Source organism: Phoenix dactylifera, chromosome 1 (genome assembly GCF_009389715.1).
Source record: "Phoenix dactylifera cultivar Barhee BC4 chromosome 1, palm_55x_up_171113_PBpolish2nd_filt_p, whole genome shotgun sequence".
In the NCBI taxonomy this organism is placed as follows: Eukaryota; Viridiplantae; Streptophyta; class Magnoliopsida; order Arecales; family Arecaceae; genus Phoenix; species Phoenix dactylifera.
Window position 1 is genome coordinate 36,204,615 of NC_052392.1, and position 19,084 is coordinate 36,223,698.

Consider the following 19,084-nt stretch of genomic DNA (forward strand, 5'->3'; position numbering starts at 1 on the left):
TAGATTGTAAGAAAGATCTAAAGATTGAAGAGAAACTAGTTTCTTTAGAGATGAAGGAAGACTTCCATTGAGTTGGTTGTGATGGAGATCAAACACATGCAGGTTCTGGAGTCCACTGAGCACTGCAAAAAGAAAGGAAGAAAATAAAAAAATTAAACTATTTGCTTCATAATGTGAGCAAGGCTAGAAAACTTGTGACTCTATACGTCTGCTCCTAATTTTTTGACTTGAGTAAGTCAACTTTGTGACTCATGCGAACCACGTATGTTAAACAAACACCATAAATGAAATACAAAAATAGAATAAGTAAGAAAATTAAAGCCACCCAATGATCAAGGGAAGTAACATTTGAAAATTACAATAAAATAAATATCCATTTCAAATTTGATGGTCCACTCATTGATCATAGATAGCTAAATATGGCTATGCATGATGTGAATATAGCACAGATGCTTGATATGGCGACTTAAAATTCATTTTATCTTGCTGAAACCAACTTAGAAATATCATTTGGCTCAAATTCATGAGCGTGGATTGGATGAGTTTTCTAATTTGGCCAAGTTAACTGAGTCAAGATAGACGTTGGCCAAACTTGGCTTAGATTGAAAAAAAATGATTCGGTTTGGCCAAGCCATCAGCCAAGTTGCGTAGGTTTTTTTATCTTTGAATATGGAGAAATATGTGAGCTTAAAAAAAAGGAATATGGTAAATTCTTAGTCAAAGAAATAAACATTATACCTTGTGAAGGCACTGAACCTGATAGATTATTTTGATCCAAATATAAGACATTAAGGGAGGATAAGTTCCCCAAGGCTATTGGTATCCCTCCAGTAAGCTGATTATGTCCAAGATCAAGCAATCTAAGCTTCTGCAATCCTAGCAAGACTGAAATATAGACCCATAGACAGAAACCGATAAGGCAATATACATCATTATACTCAATATATTAATAGTCTCATGATGGAGAAATAGTTGTAGATGAACTCAGATGATCTCAGTAAGTTATTACCTTCCCCATTAAGTGTGCCATTCAGCATGTTGCTTCTTAGATATAAGAAGCTGAGTGATGATAGATTTTTGAAAGATAATGGAATACTTCCGGTGAGCACGTTAGATCTGAGATCAAGAATTTCCAATTTTCTCAATCCTGATATGCCTATAAAATACACATTTCCCAAAGAAAGAGAATCTAAGTTGCAAAATATTTACAATAAGAAGATAGAAAATATGCATAGAGTGAAAAAATTGGAGAAACAATTTGGATGAGGGAGCAGCTGACCCATCTGTGATAGCAATCCTCGAATACGATTGTGGGACAAGTCAAGCTTTCGGAGTTCGTGAAAGGCAGAAAAAACATTGAAATTCAATTGCCAATCGATATCAAAGCCCGAAAGCATAAGCTTCGACACTTGTTTTGTGCTGCTGTTGCATGTTACTCCCTCCCAAAGGCAGCAGTCTCTCCCGCTTCTCCAAATAGGTGGTGAAAAGGCGATAGAAGATCTAAGCTTTAACAAAGCTTCGTACTCCTCCAAAGGACATCCGAAGATGGGGCTGCAGTTACATAGGACTACAATAAGTGACGTCCATAACAAAATTGCTAACCTTGAGTAGGTGACAAAGTGGTAGCGATTCCTCATGGTCGAGTGAATGCTGTAATGTAATTGTCTGATCCACATTTGCTTCTCATCCAACTCATATAAAAGCATGGAGCTATGGAAGTCTGAGTCTGCGGTCAAGTCAACGTACTCCTAGGAAACCGAGTGAAGAGTAATATGGAGAATGGGAGAACAAAGGAGAAAAAATAGAGATGAGTGAACAACCCATGAAGGTAAAAGAGAGAAGCAGGCGAGGAACAATTTCTTGTGAGATCTAGGCTTTGCGAGGGGAAAAAAGTTTTGTGGTAGAAACTTCATCTGCAAAGTTGAACTTTTCAAATAAACCGACAGAATCCACAGACCAGCAAGTCCAAGTCTCCGGGGAAGAAAAGTACTCATCATGACCTGTGTAGGACTTTTCTTTTGTAGAAAAGCAATCAAGGACTTTTTCGACTGACTCTTGACAAAAAGTTCCCAAAGGAGTAATCTAAATCAAAAATATTTATGATAAGATGATAGAATGTATAAATAAACTGAAATTATAGAAACAAGTTGGATGAGGAAGAGACAGACCCATCTGTGATTGCAATCCTCCAATACCATTGTCGGACAAGCTAAGCAGTCGGAGCTCGTGAAAGGAGGAAAAAATATTGAAATTCAATTGCCAATCCAGATAGAATCCAAGCCTCGAAAGCATGAGCTTGGACACTTGTCTTGTGCTGTTGTTGCATGTTACTCTTTCCCAAAGGCAGCAGTCTCTCCTTTTTTTTTCCCGTGTAGGTGGTGGAGTGCCGTTGTTGTAAAGGATAGAAGATCTAAGCGTCAACAAAGCTTCGTACTCCTCCAAAGGACATCCCAAGATGGGGCTGCAGTTACATAGGACTACGTTAAGTGATGTTCATAACAAAATTGCTAACCTTGAGTAGCTGACAAAGTGGTAGCGATTCCTCAGTGGAGTAAATGCCGTGATGAAATTGTCTGATGCACATTTGCTTCTCATCCAATTCATATAAAAGCATGGAGCTATGGAAATTTGAGTCTGCGGTCAAGTCAACATACCGCTGGAAGACTACAAGTCTTCCACTAATGCCATATTCAATCCTTCAATGATAAGGCTTTTTCAGAAAAAATGAGATTGCACAGGGATCCCATCCTGAAAATCTGTACTATTATTTTAAATGGGAATAAAGAGGCCTTTGTAGCGTGATGCGTGTCCATCTCTGAGGTTGTGCCCCGTGTCTATTTTTTAAGTAATTATTAAACTTGAAACCGCGGGAAGAGTAATATGGAGAATGGGAGAACAAAGGAGAAAAAAATAGAGACGAGTGAACAACCCATGAAGGTAAAAGGGAGGAGCAGGAGTACGAAAATGCGGAGAAATTTTTTGTGAGATCTAGACTTGTCAGGAGAAAAAAGTTTTGACCCTAAATTCTATTTTTTTTTTCTCTAACCATCACCATTCCAAATTAATTTATCAAAATTAATTAAATGAGAGGATTGTAATTTTTACCAAAATCAAAAATTTGAGATCACAGGATAAAATAAGATTAGATGACTTCCTGACTGGATGACTGCTCTCCTGCAAATTTTGAGATCATATGATTAGGGAGGAAATGAAATAAGAAAGATGGATAAGGAAGAAGCCCAGCTAGCTAGCACTACTCGGTATCCTAAATCTGATTAGATTTGAGGGCTCCCAACAAGATCAGAGGAAGGAAAATCGGATCTGCGTATGGACACATTGACCAAGGTCGTCAATGGCCCATGGGTGGGAATGAGAGAGAAAGCAAGGGAGAGGGAGACGGAGAGACGAGGGAAATAGAGAGGAGATGGGGGTCAGGACCCTATCTGCATTCTGTGCCATGCACCGACAGAATCGACAAACCAGCAAGTCCAAGTCTTCGTGGAAGAAAAGTTCTCGTCATGCCCCGTGTAGGACTTTTCTTTTGTAGAAAAGCTATCAAGGACTTTTTCGACTGGCTCCTGACAAGAAGTTTTTCCATAGAAAAATTGGCTCTCAAACAACAAAGGCTCCTTGACTGCGGACTCTAGAAGCCTGTGGACCAACCAGTCCATCTTTAACTGCCACCCAAGAGGAGTAACCTTTGAATGTGCGTTATGAAGATCAATGAAGAGACAGAAATCTTTAGGTAAAACCATTCTTTGTTGCACTTGATTTCATGGATGTTAATTAGGCACGTGTATGGTACAGACCCTTCATTAGCTCAATACCTCATTAAGTTGCACCTAAACCTTTTAAAGGTCTATTAGTTAGTTCTAGTAAAATCATGGGAGACAGGGTTTGGCTTTAATATCATGCCTTTGTCGAAATCCTTCTTCTATATTTCAGTAAACTGAATTCAGGTATATAACTTGTATTCACTGAAATCCGTTATGCCAACATATGAATATAATGGGTTACCCTTTGTGATGGCTAATAAAACAAAGTGAAGGCTTTGAAACCCACCATGAAGGAAGCCACAAAGGTTGTATGGCAGATGGCATTATCAATGCTACTGAGATCTGGGTATATTTGAGGACAGCTTTGCTAACATAGCTATAATCAATGAATGTGGAAGACCAAAACGTCGGGCCAGTAATCTTAGGGATGTCTCAGTTCTGAATTCTCACCTAGTATTAGTACTCATCCACTCTCTCTCCCGATTTTCTTCCATTTTGTATCTCACTTTTTTCTTTTCCTTCTCTAGCTTTCTTCCCTGCATTGCAAAATTTCTGAGGTTTAAGATCTGCTCATAAAAGTCAGGGATAACTCCAAAACTGAAGTTCCTTTGATACAACCCTTGTGCAATATCTTTGGTTGTAGTGGGAACACCACCCGGCCCAATGGCTTGACTTTGTGAACAACAGATTAAAAACTCGACAATAATAAAGTTACCATCAGTACAGCTTACTGCCAAGAGCTAGTCCAGAGCACTAATGTGATCATTTTAACAAGTGTAACCATTTCTACACCAGTTCCAGCAATCAAAAGCTGGAAAACGCAAATAATTTCAATATCCAAATCCTCTGGGTATACACAAAGTGGACAATAGCAAGCCTATAGTTTTTGTTTTGTTTTATTTTATTTTTCTCATTAATTTGTAAACATTGGGATTCATCACCAAAGCAGTAAGAATACAAAGAGGAGTAAACCAAGAGGCTAGAGACAACCAAAGGTTAGATACAGGCATAAAGGTAAGAGGGAAACAGGGAGAAAGGAGGGGAGACGAACAAGAAAGATTGGTTATTTTGAGCATGCTCAGAATTTCTCTATTAGCTTTGAGTGCTTGAGCAACAGGATCCATGAAGAGGATTGAATGGAAATTGTAGTCCAGACTTGGAGAATCCATGCCTTCTGGCCAAAGACCTCTGCACATCTTTTCAACCAGAAATTCTATTACCTTGATAGTCTTGATAAAATTTGTCAAGGAATACATGCTTCATACAAATCATCCACATCCCCTCTGGAAACTTGCATGATCCATTAACGCCTAAAGGTGCAACAGTTAGTTTCCAAACTCTCCTGGGTAGTTTGCTCTTCAGGAATAGGTGAATGGCAACTTCTTCTTGAAGACCACAGTTGCATCAGAGGATACGTTGATTTCTCACCAACACCAAGAGAATATTCTGATTTTGTGGGAAATCCTGGATTTCCAAATTGTAACCAGAGTTTTGCATTGCAAGCCCCTATCAAGTGTCCTACAGGAGAAGCGGACTAAGAAAAACACGCGAGGGGATGGTGCTAATTGGTTGAGTTGGTAATTAGATTTCAAACTAGTTCTAATTTTAATGTATGGCTGTGTCTTCCACCTATCCTAATTTTCCAACAAAGAAGGAAAAGAAAAGAGAGAGAGAGAGAGAGAGAGAGAGAGAGAGAGAGAGAGAGAGAGAGAGAGAGTAAAATGAAATCAAATACTAATATTTTTGTCTCACTAGCATGGTTAGTAAGTGTTGGCAAGAGCTTCTCCAAGGGTAGGAGACCAACCCATCTGTCACACTAGTACCTAACCAACTCTGCCTTCTCTAATGTTAATTTAATGCTTATCAAGAGAAAGTCTTTCTCCTTTAGGAGGTCCTTCCACCATGGTGATGCTCACAGTTCCACAATGGATATGCTCTGTAGAATCTCGTGCAATAGATTTCGAAAAGCTCCCCTTTGCATATAATGCCATGTTGGTCTTTTACAAAATAATCTCCATCAGCATTTGGACAAGTGCTGTGTTGAGATTCATTCAATCTAGAACTCCAAGACCACCTCCATCTTTGTCTCCACAAACTGAATAGAGTGGGATAAGAGAGGACTCAAAAGAAGGTTTTAGTTGAACTGGAAACCAATTCGAATAACCTTGAGAATGAAGAGCTGCTATCGAGGCCAACATACTGAGTTTAATGGGGCCATTGGACAAGACCTGAGGTCAGACCGTTGTCCTCATTTCTTGACAGTTATGAGCCAAAATATTGATTGAGCATAGGAGAGAGAAATCTTCGTGCGTACCATTTATCAGTGCTAATGGTGAATGGGAAAGAGTGAGGGAAGGGCATTACTCCTTTTAACCAGTTACTGCCAAATGCTTTGTCCTTTTGATACTTTAAGAATGAAATCCCAAGGCCCAAGCTATGGAATATTCACAAACGAGTCAACATAGGAGCTGCATTTAATCTAGGCATTAGGGACCCCTGTTCTTCGTGACACTAAAGATAAATTTATATGGTCAATGAAAGAGGAAAATGGCAAAGCAGGTTCCGGTTTCTTGATAAGTGATAACAGAGGATGGGTGATTCTGACCCAAGCAACAATCCTTCATGAGATTACCATTCCATTAGGAAAGCTATAAGCATTTTGGGAAGAAGTAGCATGTGCAATGGAAAAACCTCTAGAAAGACCAAGACCACCTTGGATTGAAGGAGACTCATTAACTAATATTAGGTGCTCGGCACAAAGCTCTACTCTGTTTGAAGCCCATCATCCATACTTACTGGATCTGTGACGGATGTTGCTGTTGGGTACAAGAAGAAATATAGAAAGCAAGATGTAAGAAAGAAAACTTTTAGTGGGAAGAACAGGGAATTTTCATTCATGCATAGTAGAGTTGTACAGGAGACTCTCAATGGCTTGTCCATGCCAAGACTCTAGTCCATCCATTTATGGATACAAAAATGACACTTAGGCTACCACTGATGAATACAACAGTGATTTTTTGATTACATATTAACTTCTAACAGTTGCCAGGTGGGCTGCAGGTATGAATTACCCACACTTCTAGGAAGCAAACTAGGTGGCAGATTGGTTTGCCAAATTTGATGCTGGTCAGGTGTTAGGCAGTGTGATGACTTGTGGAAAGATCTGGTTGTGTATTTCATATATTCTACGCTTCCTAACTAAGAAGATCAAAAGACCAGTCTCTAAAATCTTGTTTGTCCAGATAAGCTATCATGAAAATTTAGCTTATGCTCAGTCAATTGTATGTCGGAGTTTTTTTAACTGATCCATATTTGAAATAGTTTCAGCAATTGATCGAGTAAGCTGATTATGAGTGGCCAGCTAATGGTTCAATGTCATTTCTTATACAGAAAAAATGGAAAGTCAATCATCAAATTCAATTCATCCCCTTCATAAGTGTAAAATTAAATTTCCTTTGCTGATGAATTAGACCTCAAACCTGAAAACTGTGAGTGGTAGTAATTCCCCACTTTGCAGAAAACTTTAAAATTCAAGTTTATTTCCCATTCCTTTCCAACTTGTAGTTGTGCAAAAGCAAGATTTATACACTGCGCAGAAGAATGGTAGTCTAACGGTCAAGGGTCAATTTCCACTGCTCCTACATGGAGATGGCACGGGCATGTTAGGTGATAAGTTTGTCACAAGGTCTCAAGGTTCATATTGACTGATTACAAGAGTCTGGAAGAAAGTTTCTGAAAGCCATATGTGGTAGGGGTCGTGATTGAGACAGTGGAATAGAATTGGATATAAGTATCTTCATCACAACCTGCAGTTGATTGTCGAAAGGTATGAGTGATATAATAATCAAAAATTACATAGGACTAGAACCTAGATAAAAATTAGGGAAGAAGCCATGAAAAGCAATATCAAGCTAGATGGCATTGAAGATTTCATATTACTACACTAAACAGAAGCTTGCTTTGCTTGAATTGCTACGAAAGGACTAGTGCCAAAAAAAGGCTTCTCTTAAATGCCCAAGGTACTGTTTATCTCACCTGCGATTCCGTTGCATGCGAGCCCGCTTATGTGCTGCCATTAAGATTCTGTCAGTCAAGGAGTCTACATAACCATCCAAGATACTTTGAATGTTCTGCCCAGAGTGATGACATAACAAGAAAGCAATGCAACCCCATAAGCCAGCCACGAAAGAAGCTGCAAGTATTGCAAAGAAGATGGCATCATCCACCACACGGCTATCATCTTGGTTTTCTTCTACTTTAGTTGGACTTGAGTCAGATGTGCAGGTCTTCTCCAACGGCGGCCCATGTAATCCAATATTACCTACATAGCTACTCACCTCAAATGTAGAAAGTTGGCCTTTGACATCCGGTATACATCCAGATAAGTTATTGTAAGCAACTGAGAAGACCCCCAAGAAGTTTAGTTGAGTCAATTGCCAGGGTATGACACCACTCAACCGATTGTGTGATATATCCAAGCTCTCAATCTGACCAAGTTTTGAGAAAGTTTCTGGGATTGGACCTGTCAGCTGATTGTGCGAGAGATTCAATTGTACAAGCTCGTTTAGATTTCCAATTTCTGGCGGTATGTTTCCTGTCAACTTGTTTGCTGACAAATCAATTGTAGACATCAGAAGCGAATGATCTGTTCGGTAGGCATATAAGTGGCCTTTGGTGATGAGCTCTACCGCCAGTGTCTCAATTGGGTCACCGTCCATATATATATAATTTAAATTATAGGTGGGATATGGCATTCCAAGAGATAAAAAGCTCAGGGAATACATATCTCTAGAAAAATATGAATAATATATTGAATGAGGTTGCTTGAAGTGCATTTTGCCAAAGCAAGATGGTATCCTTCCTGAAAGATTGTTATGTGAAAGGTCCAGAATTTGCAAAGACTGTAGCTTGCATAGCTCAATTGGTACAGTGCCTTCAAGAGAATTTCCACCAAGAACAAGAATCTTTAAAGATATTTTTTCCCCTATCTGTCTTGGGAGTTTACCTGAAAGCTGGTTATTGCTGACATCCAATGCTACAAGGGATGAAATATTGAAATAGCTACTTGGAATTGTGCCTCTAAAAGCATTCCCAGCAAACTTGAGATGCAGTAGTCTGAATGATGGCAAGCAATGAGGTAACGACCCAGAGAGGCTATTATGGGATACGTCTAACACGCTAAGCCATATTAGATTGCATAAATGATGTGGCAAATGACCATGAAAATGATTTCCTGCGAGGTTAAGGCTTTTCAGCATGGAAACAGATCCTATATCCTCTGGAATTACACCAGATAATTGGTTATTGTGGACATCCAATATAAGTAATAGCCGATGGTGTGACACAAAGCTCCGCAATGTTCCGGTAAAATTGTTTCCATCTAGATAAACAAATGAAAGCGAAGGATGTCTAGGAATTGTACCAAGAAGCTTCCCCTGCAATTTGTTGTTGGAAAGCTTCAAGATATACAAACTACTGCAACCAATCAGCAGGTGAGTTGGTAGCTCTCCAGATAAATTATTATTGGACAAATCCAAGTATTGCAATTGACTTATGTTACCCAATGATAAAGGGATTTTCCACTTAGATTATTTGAGGATAAATTCAGGGCCTTCATCAGTGGAAACATAGTGCCAATATTTACAGGAATTGATCCACTAAGGAAATTCGTAGAGAGGTCAACAACCGAGATGTTTGTCTTTAGATGCTTTGGGAGTTGAAATTCACCCATTATTGAGTTGTTTCTCAAGTCGAGCACTTCTAGTTTGGTCAGATTTTTGAACAACCAACTTGGAAAATTTTCTGTCAAGTTACCACTGGAAAGATCAAGAATTCGTAATTCATATTGAGAAGAAAGAAAGTTTGGTGTTGCAAGGATGTTCCAATCAAGGTTACACTGCGACAACATGAGGTACTGTAGCTGGAAAGAGGGAACGAACTTCCCACGGTCAAGATGTATAAATAAATTCTCATTGCCTGAAAATGTGATAAATTCTAGCTTCGAAAGATTCGCAAGGGAGGAAAATGAGAAATGGCCATCAAATAGGTTGTAAGAAAGATCTACATACTTAAGTGAAACATGACCTGCGAAGATGCGTGCTGGAATATTACCCGTCATTAGATTATTTGAAAGATCTAAATATTGAAGAAAAACTAGTTTCTTTAGAGATGAAGGAAGACTTCCATTGAGTTGGTTGTAATGGAGATCAAACTCATGTAGGTTCTGGAGTCCACTGAGCACTGCAAAAAGAAAGGAAGAAAATAAAAACATAAAACTTTTTGCTTCATAATGTGAACAAGGTTAGAAAACTTGTGACTCAATACATGTTTGCTCCTAATATTTTGACTTAAGTCAACTTTGTGACTCATGTGAGTCACACATGTTAAACAAACACCATAAATGAAATACAAAAATAGAATAAGTAAAATAATTAAAGCCACCCAATGATCAAGGGAAGTAACATTTGAGAATTACAATAAAATAAATATCCATTTAAAATTTATATGGTCCACTCATTGATCGTAGATAGCTAAATATGGCCATGCATGATGTGAACATAGCATAGATGTTTGATATGATGAATTAAAATTCATTTTAACTTGCTGAAACCAACTTAGATATATCATTTGATTTAAATTCATGAACATGGATTTGATGAGTTTTCTAATTTGGCCAAGTTAACTAAGTCAAGATAGACGTTGGCCAAACTTGGCTTAGATTGAGAAAAAAAAAAGATCCAGCTTGGCCAAGCCATCAGTCAACTTGCATATGATTTTTTTATCTTTGAATATGGAGAAATATGTGAGCTTAAAAAAAAAGAATATGGTAAATTCTTAGTTAAAGGAATAAATATTATACCTTGTGAAGGCACTGAACCTGATAGATTATTTTGATCCAAATATAAGAAATTAAGGGAGGATAAGTTTCCCAAAGCTATTGGTATCCCTCCGGTAAGATAATTATGTCCAAGATCAAGCACTTTAAGGTTCTGCAATCCTAGCAAGACTGAAATATAGAGCCATAGATAGAAACCAATAAGACAATATAAACCATCATACTCAATATGTTAATGGCCTCATGATGGAGAAATAGTTGCGGATAAACTCGGTAAGTTATTACCTTCCCCATTAAGTGTGCCATCCAGCATGTTAGAGTTGAGATCAAGAATTTCCAAGTTTCTCAATCCTGATATGCCTATAAAATACAAAGTTCCCAAAGAAAGAGAATTTAAGTCACAAAATATTTGCAACAAAAGGATAGAAAATATGAATAGACTGAAAAAATTGGATAAATAAGTTGGATGATAGAGAGGCTGACATAAACTAAGAAAACAATATAAACTATTATACTTGATGTGTTCAAGGTCTCGTGATAGAGAAATAACTGTAGAGGATTCTGTAAATTATTACCTTCTATATCAAGTAAGTTGTAGAACCCGTTAACTCTTAGATACAGGAAACGGAGTGAAGATAGATTTTTGAGAGATGATGGAATAGTTCCCGCAAGGAGGTTAGAGCTTAGATCAAGGATTTCTAACTTTCTCAATCCTGATATGTCTGTCAAATACAAAGTTCCCAAAGGAGTAATCTAAATCAAAAATATTTATGATAAGATGATAGAATGTATAAATAAACTGGAATTGCAGAAACAACTTGGATGAGGGAGAGACAGACCCATATGTGATTGCAATCCTCCAATACTATTGTCGGACAAGTTAAGAAGTCGGAGCTCATAAAAGGAGGAAAAAATGTCGAAATTCAATTGCCAACTCTGATAGAATCCAAGGCTCGAAAGCATGAGCTTCGACACTTGTCTTGTGCTGTTGTTGCATGTTACTCTCTCCCAAAGGCAGCAGTCTCTCCTTTTTCCCCATGTAGGTGGTGGAGTGCCATCGTTGTAAAGGATAGAAGATCTAAGCTTCAACAAAGCTTCGTACTCCTCCAAAGGACATCCGAAGATGGGGCTGCAGTTACATAGGACTACAATAAGTGATGTCCATAACAAAATTGCTAACCTTGAGTAGGTGACAAAGTGGCAGCGATTCCTCATAGTGGAGTGAATGCTGTAATGCAATTGTCTGATCCACATTTGCTTCTCATCCAATTCATATAAAGACATGGAGCTATGGAAATTTGAGTCTGCGGTCAAGTCAACATACTGCTAGGAAGACTACATGGCTTTCACTAATGCCAAGACTTTTTCAGGAAAAAAGAGATTGCGCCTGGATCCCATTCTGAAAATCTGTACTATTATATTAAATGGGAATACGAAGGCACTCGCAGCGTGATGCGTGTCCATCTCTGAGGTTGTGCCGCGTGTCTATTTTTTTAAGTAATTATTAAACTTGAAACCGAGTGAAGAGTAATATGGAGAATGGGAGAACAAAGGAGAAAACAATAGAGATAAGTGAACAATCCATGAAGGTAAGAGAGAGAATCAGGCGGGGAACAATTTCTTGTGAGATCTAGACTTTACAAGGAGAAAAAAGCTTCGTGGTAGAAACCGACAGAATCCACAAACCAGCAAATCCAAGTCTTCGTGGAAAAAAAAGTACTCATCAAGACCTGTGTAGGACTTTTCTTTTGTAGCAAAGCAATCAAGGACTTTTTCGACTGACTCTTGACAAAAAGTTTTTCCATAGAAAAGTTGGCTCTCAAACAACAAAGGCTCCGTGACTGCCGACTCTAGAAGTCTGTGGACCAAATAGTCCATTTTTAACTACCATTCAAGAGGAGCATATCATTTGAATGCGCCTTGTGAAGGTCAATGAAAAGACAGAAATCTTTAGGTAAAACCATTCTTTGTTGCACTTGATTTCATGAATGTTAATTAGTTATGTATATGGTACATACCCTTCATTAGCTCAATACCTCATTAAGTTGCACTTAAACCTTTTAAAGGTCTATTAGTTAGTTTTAGTAAAATCATGGGAAACATGATTTGGCTTTAATATCATGCATGCCTTTGTCGAAATCCTTCTTCTATATTTCGGTAGATTGAATTCAGCTATATAACCTGTATTCACTGAAATCCGTTATGCCAAGATATGAATATAATGAGTTACCCTTTGTGATGGTTAATAAAACAAAGTGAAGCCGTAAACATTGTATAGCAGATGGCATTATCAAGGCTACTATGATCTGGGTATATATATTTGAGGACAACTTTGCCAACATAGCTATAATCAATGAATGTGGAAGACCAAAACTTCGGGCCAGTAATCTTAGGGACCTCTTAGCTCTGAATTCTCACCTAGTATTAGTATTCATCCACTCTCTCTCCCGATTTTTTCCTTTTTTTCTCTAGCTTTCTTCCATTTACGTTTACGTCGCAATCTAAACCTAAACCAAGATCCAAGCCCTAACATTGAACCTGAAAAGCTGACCCAAAAGTCACGTTGATTTCCTCTAATCACGCCCCCGACCACGCTCTCTCGTTTTCTTCTCTTGCGTCCCTTCTTTCTCACGCTCTCTCTCTAGCCTTCTTTCCTCTATCCCTTCATGTATAGTTGATTATATTTTCTAGCTAAACTTAGTTAGGGTCTTATAAGTGCACTTTATGTGTTATGTATTGGAAGATTTATGAATCAGACATGTATTATGACACTTATTGAAACCATCATTTTACTTCCTTTGAATAAATCTTGCAACATAAGTAATTATGTTTTGAATGGATCAAGCATGTCAAAAATGGATTATTTTCTGTTGATGAGGAAAGGTGAGTGAAATCTATTTCGAAAAATATTCTCATGATAACCGCTCACTTGGCATTTTTATTTTATGTCACATAAACTCTGTAGGTAGCAAGAAGAGTGTTCGAGGCCCCACGAAATGCAAAGATATTTGGAGTTTACCACTAGGTGTGCGTTTGCCTATCAAAATAAATGACTTGGGACAGCCAGTAGGAAATAATGCGCTTGGAGCTCAAATTTGAGAGTTACCTGCTGAGATGGTAAAAGTGGATAATGAGCCTCTGATAAGGCCCATTAAGAATTGGTGATGCTGTTGGAGTAAATATTGCATGGCCTTCGACTTTTGTAATAAATTTATTAATATTTATTTTATAAATTATTATTTATTTTTGTGTACAAATTTATATAATCATAATCTAAATACTTGATTTACTTTTGTTTTGCAGGCCCCGCCTGCTTGGGCATAGGATGAATTGCTTTGGACTTTAATTTTCCATTTTCATATTTTTGTACATAGTTTGTAATGAATTGTAACAACTACTTTTGGTTTATTACTTTTGTGGAGTATTTGTACTTTTGCTTCTAGAATGCAATTCACATTTTTCAATTTAGTTTTGTGGGATGCTATTGATGTTTCCGAAAAGCATTATTAAGATAATTATTGTTCATATGGATGGATTTAGCTAAACTCTCAACTTCATAATTTTTATTGCAGGATGCATCATTATATAATATATTAATAACTATATCATATTTTTCAAACAAGTTTTGTACAGGATGAATAAAACAGCGTTATTCAATCATTCAAAATAATTATCCTTAGCTTATGAAAATGCCACAGAAAAATATTCGGCAAATTAATCTATAAAGGTATCATCGGTGATTAAAAGCGTCGGTAAATCTATTTTTCAATATGACAATCATCTTCTACATTGTTTACCGGCACTTGGCAATGCCACTAATTAATCGGCAATGGCATTTTGAAGCATCGCTATTTACTACATATCCTTTTTACCTTTCTTATGTGGGATATTTTTTTTTGCTACTAAAGGAATGTGTGGCATTTTAGCAATACTGGTATATATTATAAAAAATGCTGCTTAAAAGAGATTTCTAGCAGCTTTCATAAACATGCCGTAGATTAATAATGTTTTACAAGCATTTTGGAACGCCACCAATTAACCTTCACCGACACTTATACATGCCGTATTTGGTACATTCCCTTCTACCATTTCTTTGTGTGGCATTTTGGATGTGCTGCTAAAAAAATGTGCAGCATTTCGAAAAATAGTGATAAATATCAAAAAAATGCTGTTAAAAAATATGTATTTTTTGCTGCGATATGAAGGAGTCGCTGAAAAATTAGCGACATAATTATTGGCGGCATTAAGTCTGATATTTGATAAAAATGCCGCTGAAGGTATTAGTGGCATGCTTTTTTACATCCAGAGGCACTTTGTCACGCTGGTAGACACCTATTTCCTTGTAGTGTTGTGTCATTTGCATAGAGGCCAACATACTGAGGTTGATGAGGCCATTGGACAAGACCTGAGGTCAGACCATTGTCCTCATTTCTTGACAGTTATGAGTCAATACATTGACTGAGCGTAGGAGAGAGAAATGGTTTTCCTTCCTGCGTCCTCTCCTGCAACAAATAAATCCTTGTTGTATACCATTTATCAATGCTAATGGTGAATGGGAGAGAGAGTGAGAGAAGGGCATTGCTCCATCTAACCAGTTACTGCCAAAGGCTTTGTACTTGCAATTCATTAAGAATGAAATCCTTGTACCAAAAAAAAAGAATAAAATCCCAACTTAGCATATTATGAGCTATCTGGAAGTTTAGTCTACGGAGCTAGGGTTTAACTACTCAACGCTGTGGACTTCTTACCTGAAGTGACCTTCGACCTGTCCCTCAAATGAAGTCAGTTAGGCACTATTTGAGAAAGTGAAGATTGGTTGCCCTGAGCAAGCTTAGAATTTCTATTTGCTTCGAATCCTTGAGCAACAAGACCCGTGAGGAGAGATGAAACCAAATTGCAGTCCAAACTTATCTAGTAGTTTAAGCCTTGCCGTTAAAGGCACCCTGTATTTTTCCACCCAGCTATTTCATAACACCATAAGGTAGGAGCTATCAAACTGGTAGTAAGAAATATTGTGCTTCTTGTGCTTCCTTCAAATCATCCGCATGTCTTCTATAGAGTTGCACCTTTGCCTAGCACCTAAGGGTGCAAAGATTAGTTTACACACTCTTCTGGCTAATTTTACACCCAATCCCTAGTCTTGAACTCGACAAGCTGACCCATATTGCTCACGCCCTCTCTCTCACACACATAGACACACGCATGCATCCATCTTTCTCTCTCTCTCTCTCTCTCTCTCTCTCTCTCTCTCTCTCGCCATACCTGTCTCCCACTCACTTTTTGCATTGAGCTCTCTTTCCCTCCCCAACTCCGCCTTTACTCTCTCTTCTCGCTAACTCGCATCCGTAAGTTTAATCTCTACACTTTCTTCTCTACTTGTTTCACTCTAAAATTTATTTGATCCAATCATTTCTCCTCTCGAACAATGTTTCTATGCATAAGACTAACTCCTCTCTCTTTTCGTCCTCAGGAATAGAAGGTGGGGGCTCTTTTATCGAAGAGGTAGCTAGGGGAGGATTTAAGGTTTGGGGATCTGCGCATAGACTTTTTAGCATTTTTATCTGAATTAATTATCCTATATAATTTGCATGTTGGGGTAGAATGTTGTATGCTAAAAATATATATTGACAGGTAAATGTTAATATTTTGTATCTCTATTGGTATCTTTTCATGTATAGTTGATTAAATTTTATAACTAAGTAAATTTAATTAGGACCTTATTGTATTTGTTGGGTGATCTGAAGAGGCTCAGATTTCAATCCTACCTTAAATTGTAATAGTTACCATTCTTCATTGATGCCATCTCATGTTTGCTCCTGTAAATTTGAGCCCTAGGTTTCAGTGCCTTATGGTCCTAATTGACTGCTAATCGTATTATCTAGGAGTGTGATAGTGTAACGTTGGCATCTTGTTGAAAGGACTATTTTTCCCAATTACTCTTTGGATTAGGTGAGTACTTTATCATTCAAGTATTTTATAAATGCACTTTACATATTATGTATTAGAAAAATTATGGTTCAACATCCATCGTGACTCTTACTGAAACCATCATCTTTACATGCTTAGTTTTGAATATATAGTTTGTAAATGAAAGCAAAATAGTAATTAATTTTATTTAGTTATTTCTTGGAAATTCTATGACTAAGAAATAAATATTATGCCTGATTTACCTTAAAAAAATTAATAAGTTTTAAGTATGTATTAAGTATATAAACATTTTAATTGTACATGTTAGTCGAATTGATCAAGATGGAAATATTTAAAGAAAGCCTCCTAGATTGGTTTAATGCTTACGAGTATTTGGAAATATAATAATTTGTGTATGGCTAAAAATTGATTTTGGAGTTGGTGTGGAAAAAGTGGTCTTTAATTTCTAGTTTGACAAGGATTCGGACCTAGCTAGTGAGACTGGTCCTTGGCAGAGCATGTATTTGGAAACTAATTTCTTTCAGACATCTATCACATGGTTAAGCATGATTTTGGGCTTACATTGTGGATCTAAATTTGATTCCAATCATTATCATAGGTCTAATCATGGCCATAATCATAAGGACTAGGAGAGGGATTGTATAATCATATACTTGGTTTTTTATGACATTGTTTAGCTGCTCAGAAAATTTATTCAAAACTAGCTATCGCACTTCTCACTTCATATTTTTGATTATTTATAGGCCAAATAAGGAACTCCGATATTGATTCCCAATTATTTTCTTTATGTACTCGGAGGGCTATCTTTATTATTATAAGTATTTTATTTATATGCTTGATTCAACTAGAGATGGTAGAGTTACTGAACTATTGGATCATTATTTTATTTTTGTTATGTATAAGATGTTGAGTAGTACCTTGGACTTTCGGTTATAAGTTATGTACCGGAAAGCTTAGGAAAAAATAGTATTTAATTTCTCTTTAGTTGATATTGGTTTATGGAATATAACTCATATTATGTTTTATTAGCATTCTTGAGTGATGATATTTATGAAGTATGTTGTTAACGGATGTTCTTTAGCTTTGATTTTTTTTTTTTAAGGTCGATACTGGTTGTTAGCTGTTGAAGCTATTTTGGTTGGGTTCAATAGATGCTTTGAATTGTTCTTGCTAATGCTGTGATATGATCGTAAGGAAATCCTTTTTGGATGTTTAGTTGTTAGATTAGATAATTGCAAGCAAGTCTTGCATATCTTGGGGGCTTAAGCAGTGGAGGATGTGCAGCTGTTTGTCAAGTGCTTGTGTCACAGGTTTAGAATATGATAGGCTAGAAATGAGTTCTACTTGATTGGGCTTCAAAAATTGCGAGACTTGCCAAAGCTAAATCTATGGACTACTCAAACCAGTCAAGATAGGAGCTGTGTGTAGACTAGGCAGCAGGGACCCCTATTCTTCTGGACAATTTGATCTCCAGAATCATTTTATCTTGGAGTTACTCTCCCCTGGAACACTGAAGATCAATTTATATGGTTTGTAAAAGAGGAAGATGGCAAAGCAGGATCTGGTTTCTTAATAAGCGATCACAGAGGACAGGTAATGCTAAGCCAGGCAAACCCTTCACGAGATTACTGTTCCATTGGCAAAACTATGAGCATTTTGGGAGTAGCAGCCTGCGCCATGGAAAATCATCTGGAAAGAACAAGACCACCTTGGATTGAAAGGAGACTCACTAACTGTTATTAGGAGGTTGGCACAAAGCTCTACTGCATTTTTTTGTACAGATGGCTCACTTTCTACAGAATTAAACTTGATTATCAAAAAAAAAAAAAAAAATCGAACAGTAGACTAATAATCTAGACTGCCTATCGGCATCCACCTAGGTCCATCATCTCTAGGCTCCCTTGAGTCCCTTATACCATTACCCGCATCAACTATAGAGAGACGCCATGAGAGAGGAAAAAAAAAAGAAGAGAGAGAAATTAGAGAGAAATAGAGAGAGGAGAGAGAGAGAGAGAGAGGAAGGAAGAAGAGAGAGACCTCTCTCTTCTCCCTTCATGACTGGAGAAGTTCGTCTTCCCCTTCTCCTTTCCCCTTTCCTCCCCGCAGGTAGAAGGGGTGGCAGCCACGGTGGCCGAACCGCCCACCCAATGGCGGCACTGGCGGCCGCAACCCCGGTCAAACCAGGCGACCGGTGGCGGCGGAATCGCGGAAGAAGAAGACCAAAACAGGGCAACCCTGTTTCGGACGATTTTCCAGCGATTCGCCGGCTCCAATAATGGCAAAATGTGTCTAGAAGACCCTAAGAAGAAGAAAAGTGGTCCTACCTCAGTCCGACGACGATCGGGCGATTCTTCCCGGCGGAAATTGGAGGAGAAAACCCGAAGAAGAGCTTGGGATCGGCTGCGAAATCTCGGTTAGTCGTTGATGGAACTCAAAGGAGGAGGAGGGGGTGGTCTGAAATAGGCGAGTACCCTTTTCGGCTGGTGTTTGGATCGCCATGAAACTCCCGGTTTCCCGCACGATCGGGAAGGTAGATGACTCCTAG

At 37.9% G+C, this 19,084-nt stretch overlaps 1 protein-coding gene and 1 long non-coding RNA gene across 2 annotated transcripts; both read right to left on the reverse strand.

Moving 5' to 3' along the window:
• Positions 1 to 7,646: 7,646 nt before the first annotated feature.
• LOC120105136 (receptor-like protein 1) lies at positions 7,647 to 9,342 on the reverse strand. The gene has a single exon (XM_039117311.1). It carries the CDS (start codon positions 9,032 to 9,034, stop codon positions 7,808 to 7,810), a length of 1,227 nt encoding a protein of 408 aa, XP_038973239.1. The 5' UTR covers positions 9,035 to 9,342; the 3' UTR covers positions 7,647 to 7,807.
• A 5,212-nt stretch (positions 9,343 to 14,554) lies between these two features.
• On the reverse strand, positions 14,555 to 19,084 carry LOC103698574. The gene is made up of 2 exons (XR_005514607.1): positions 18,864 to 19,084; positions 14,555 to 15,113 (listed from the first exon to the last, which is right to left on the reverse strand). It is a non-coding gene; the product is annotated as an uncharacterized LOC103698574 (long non-coding RNA).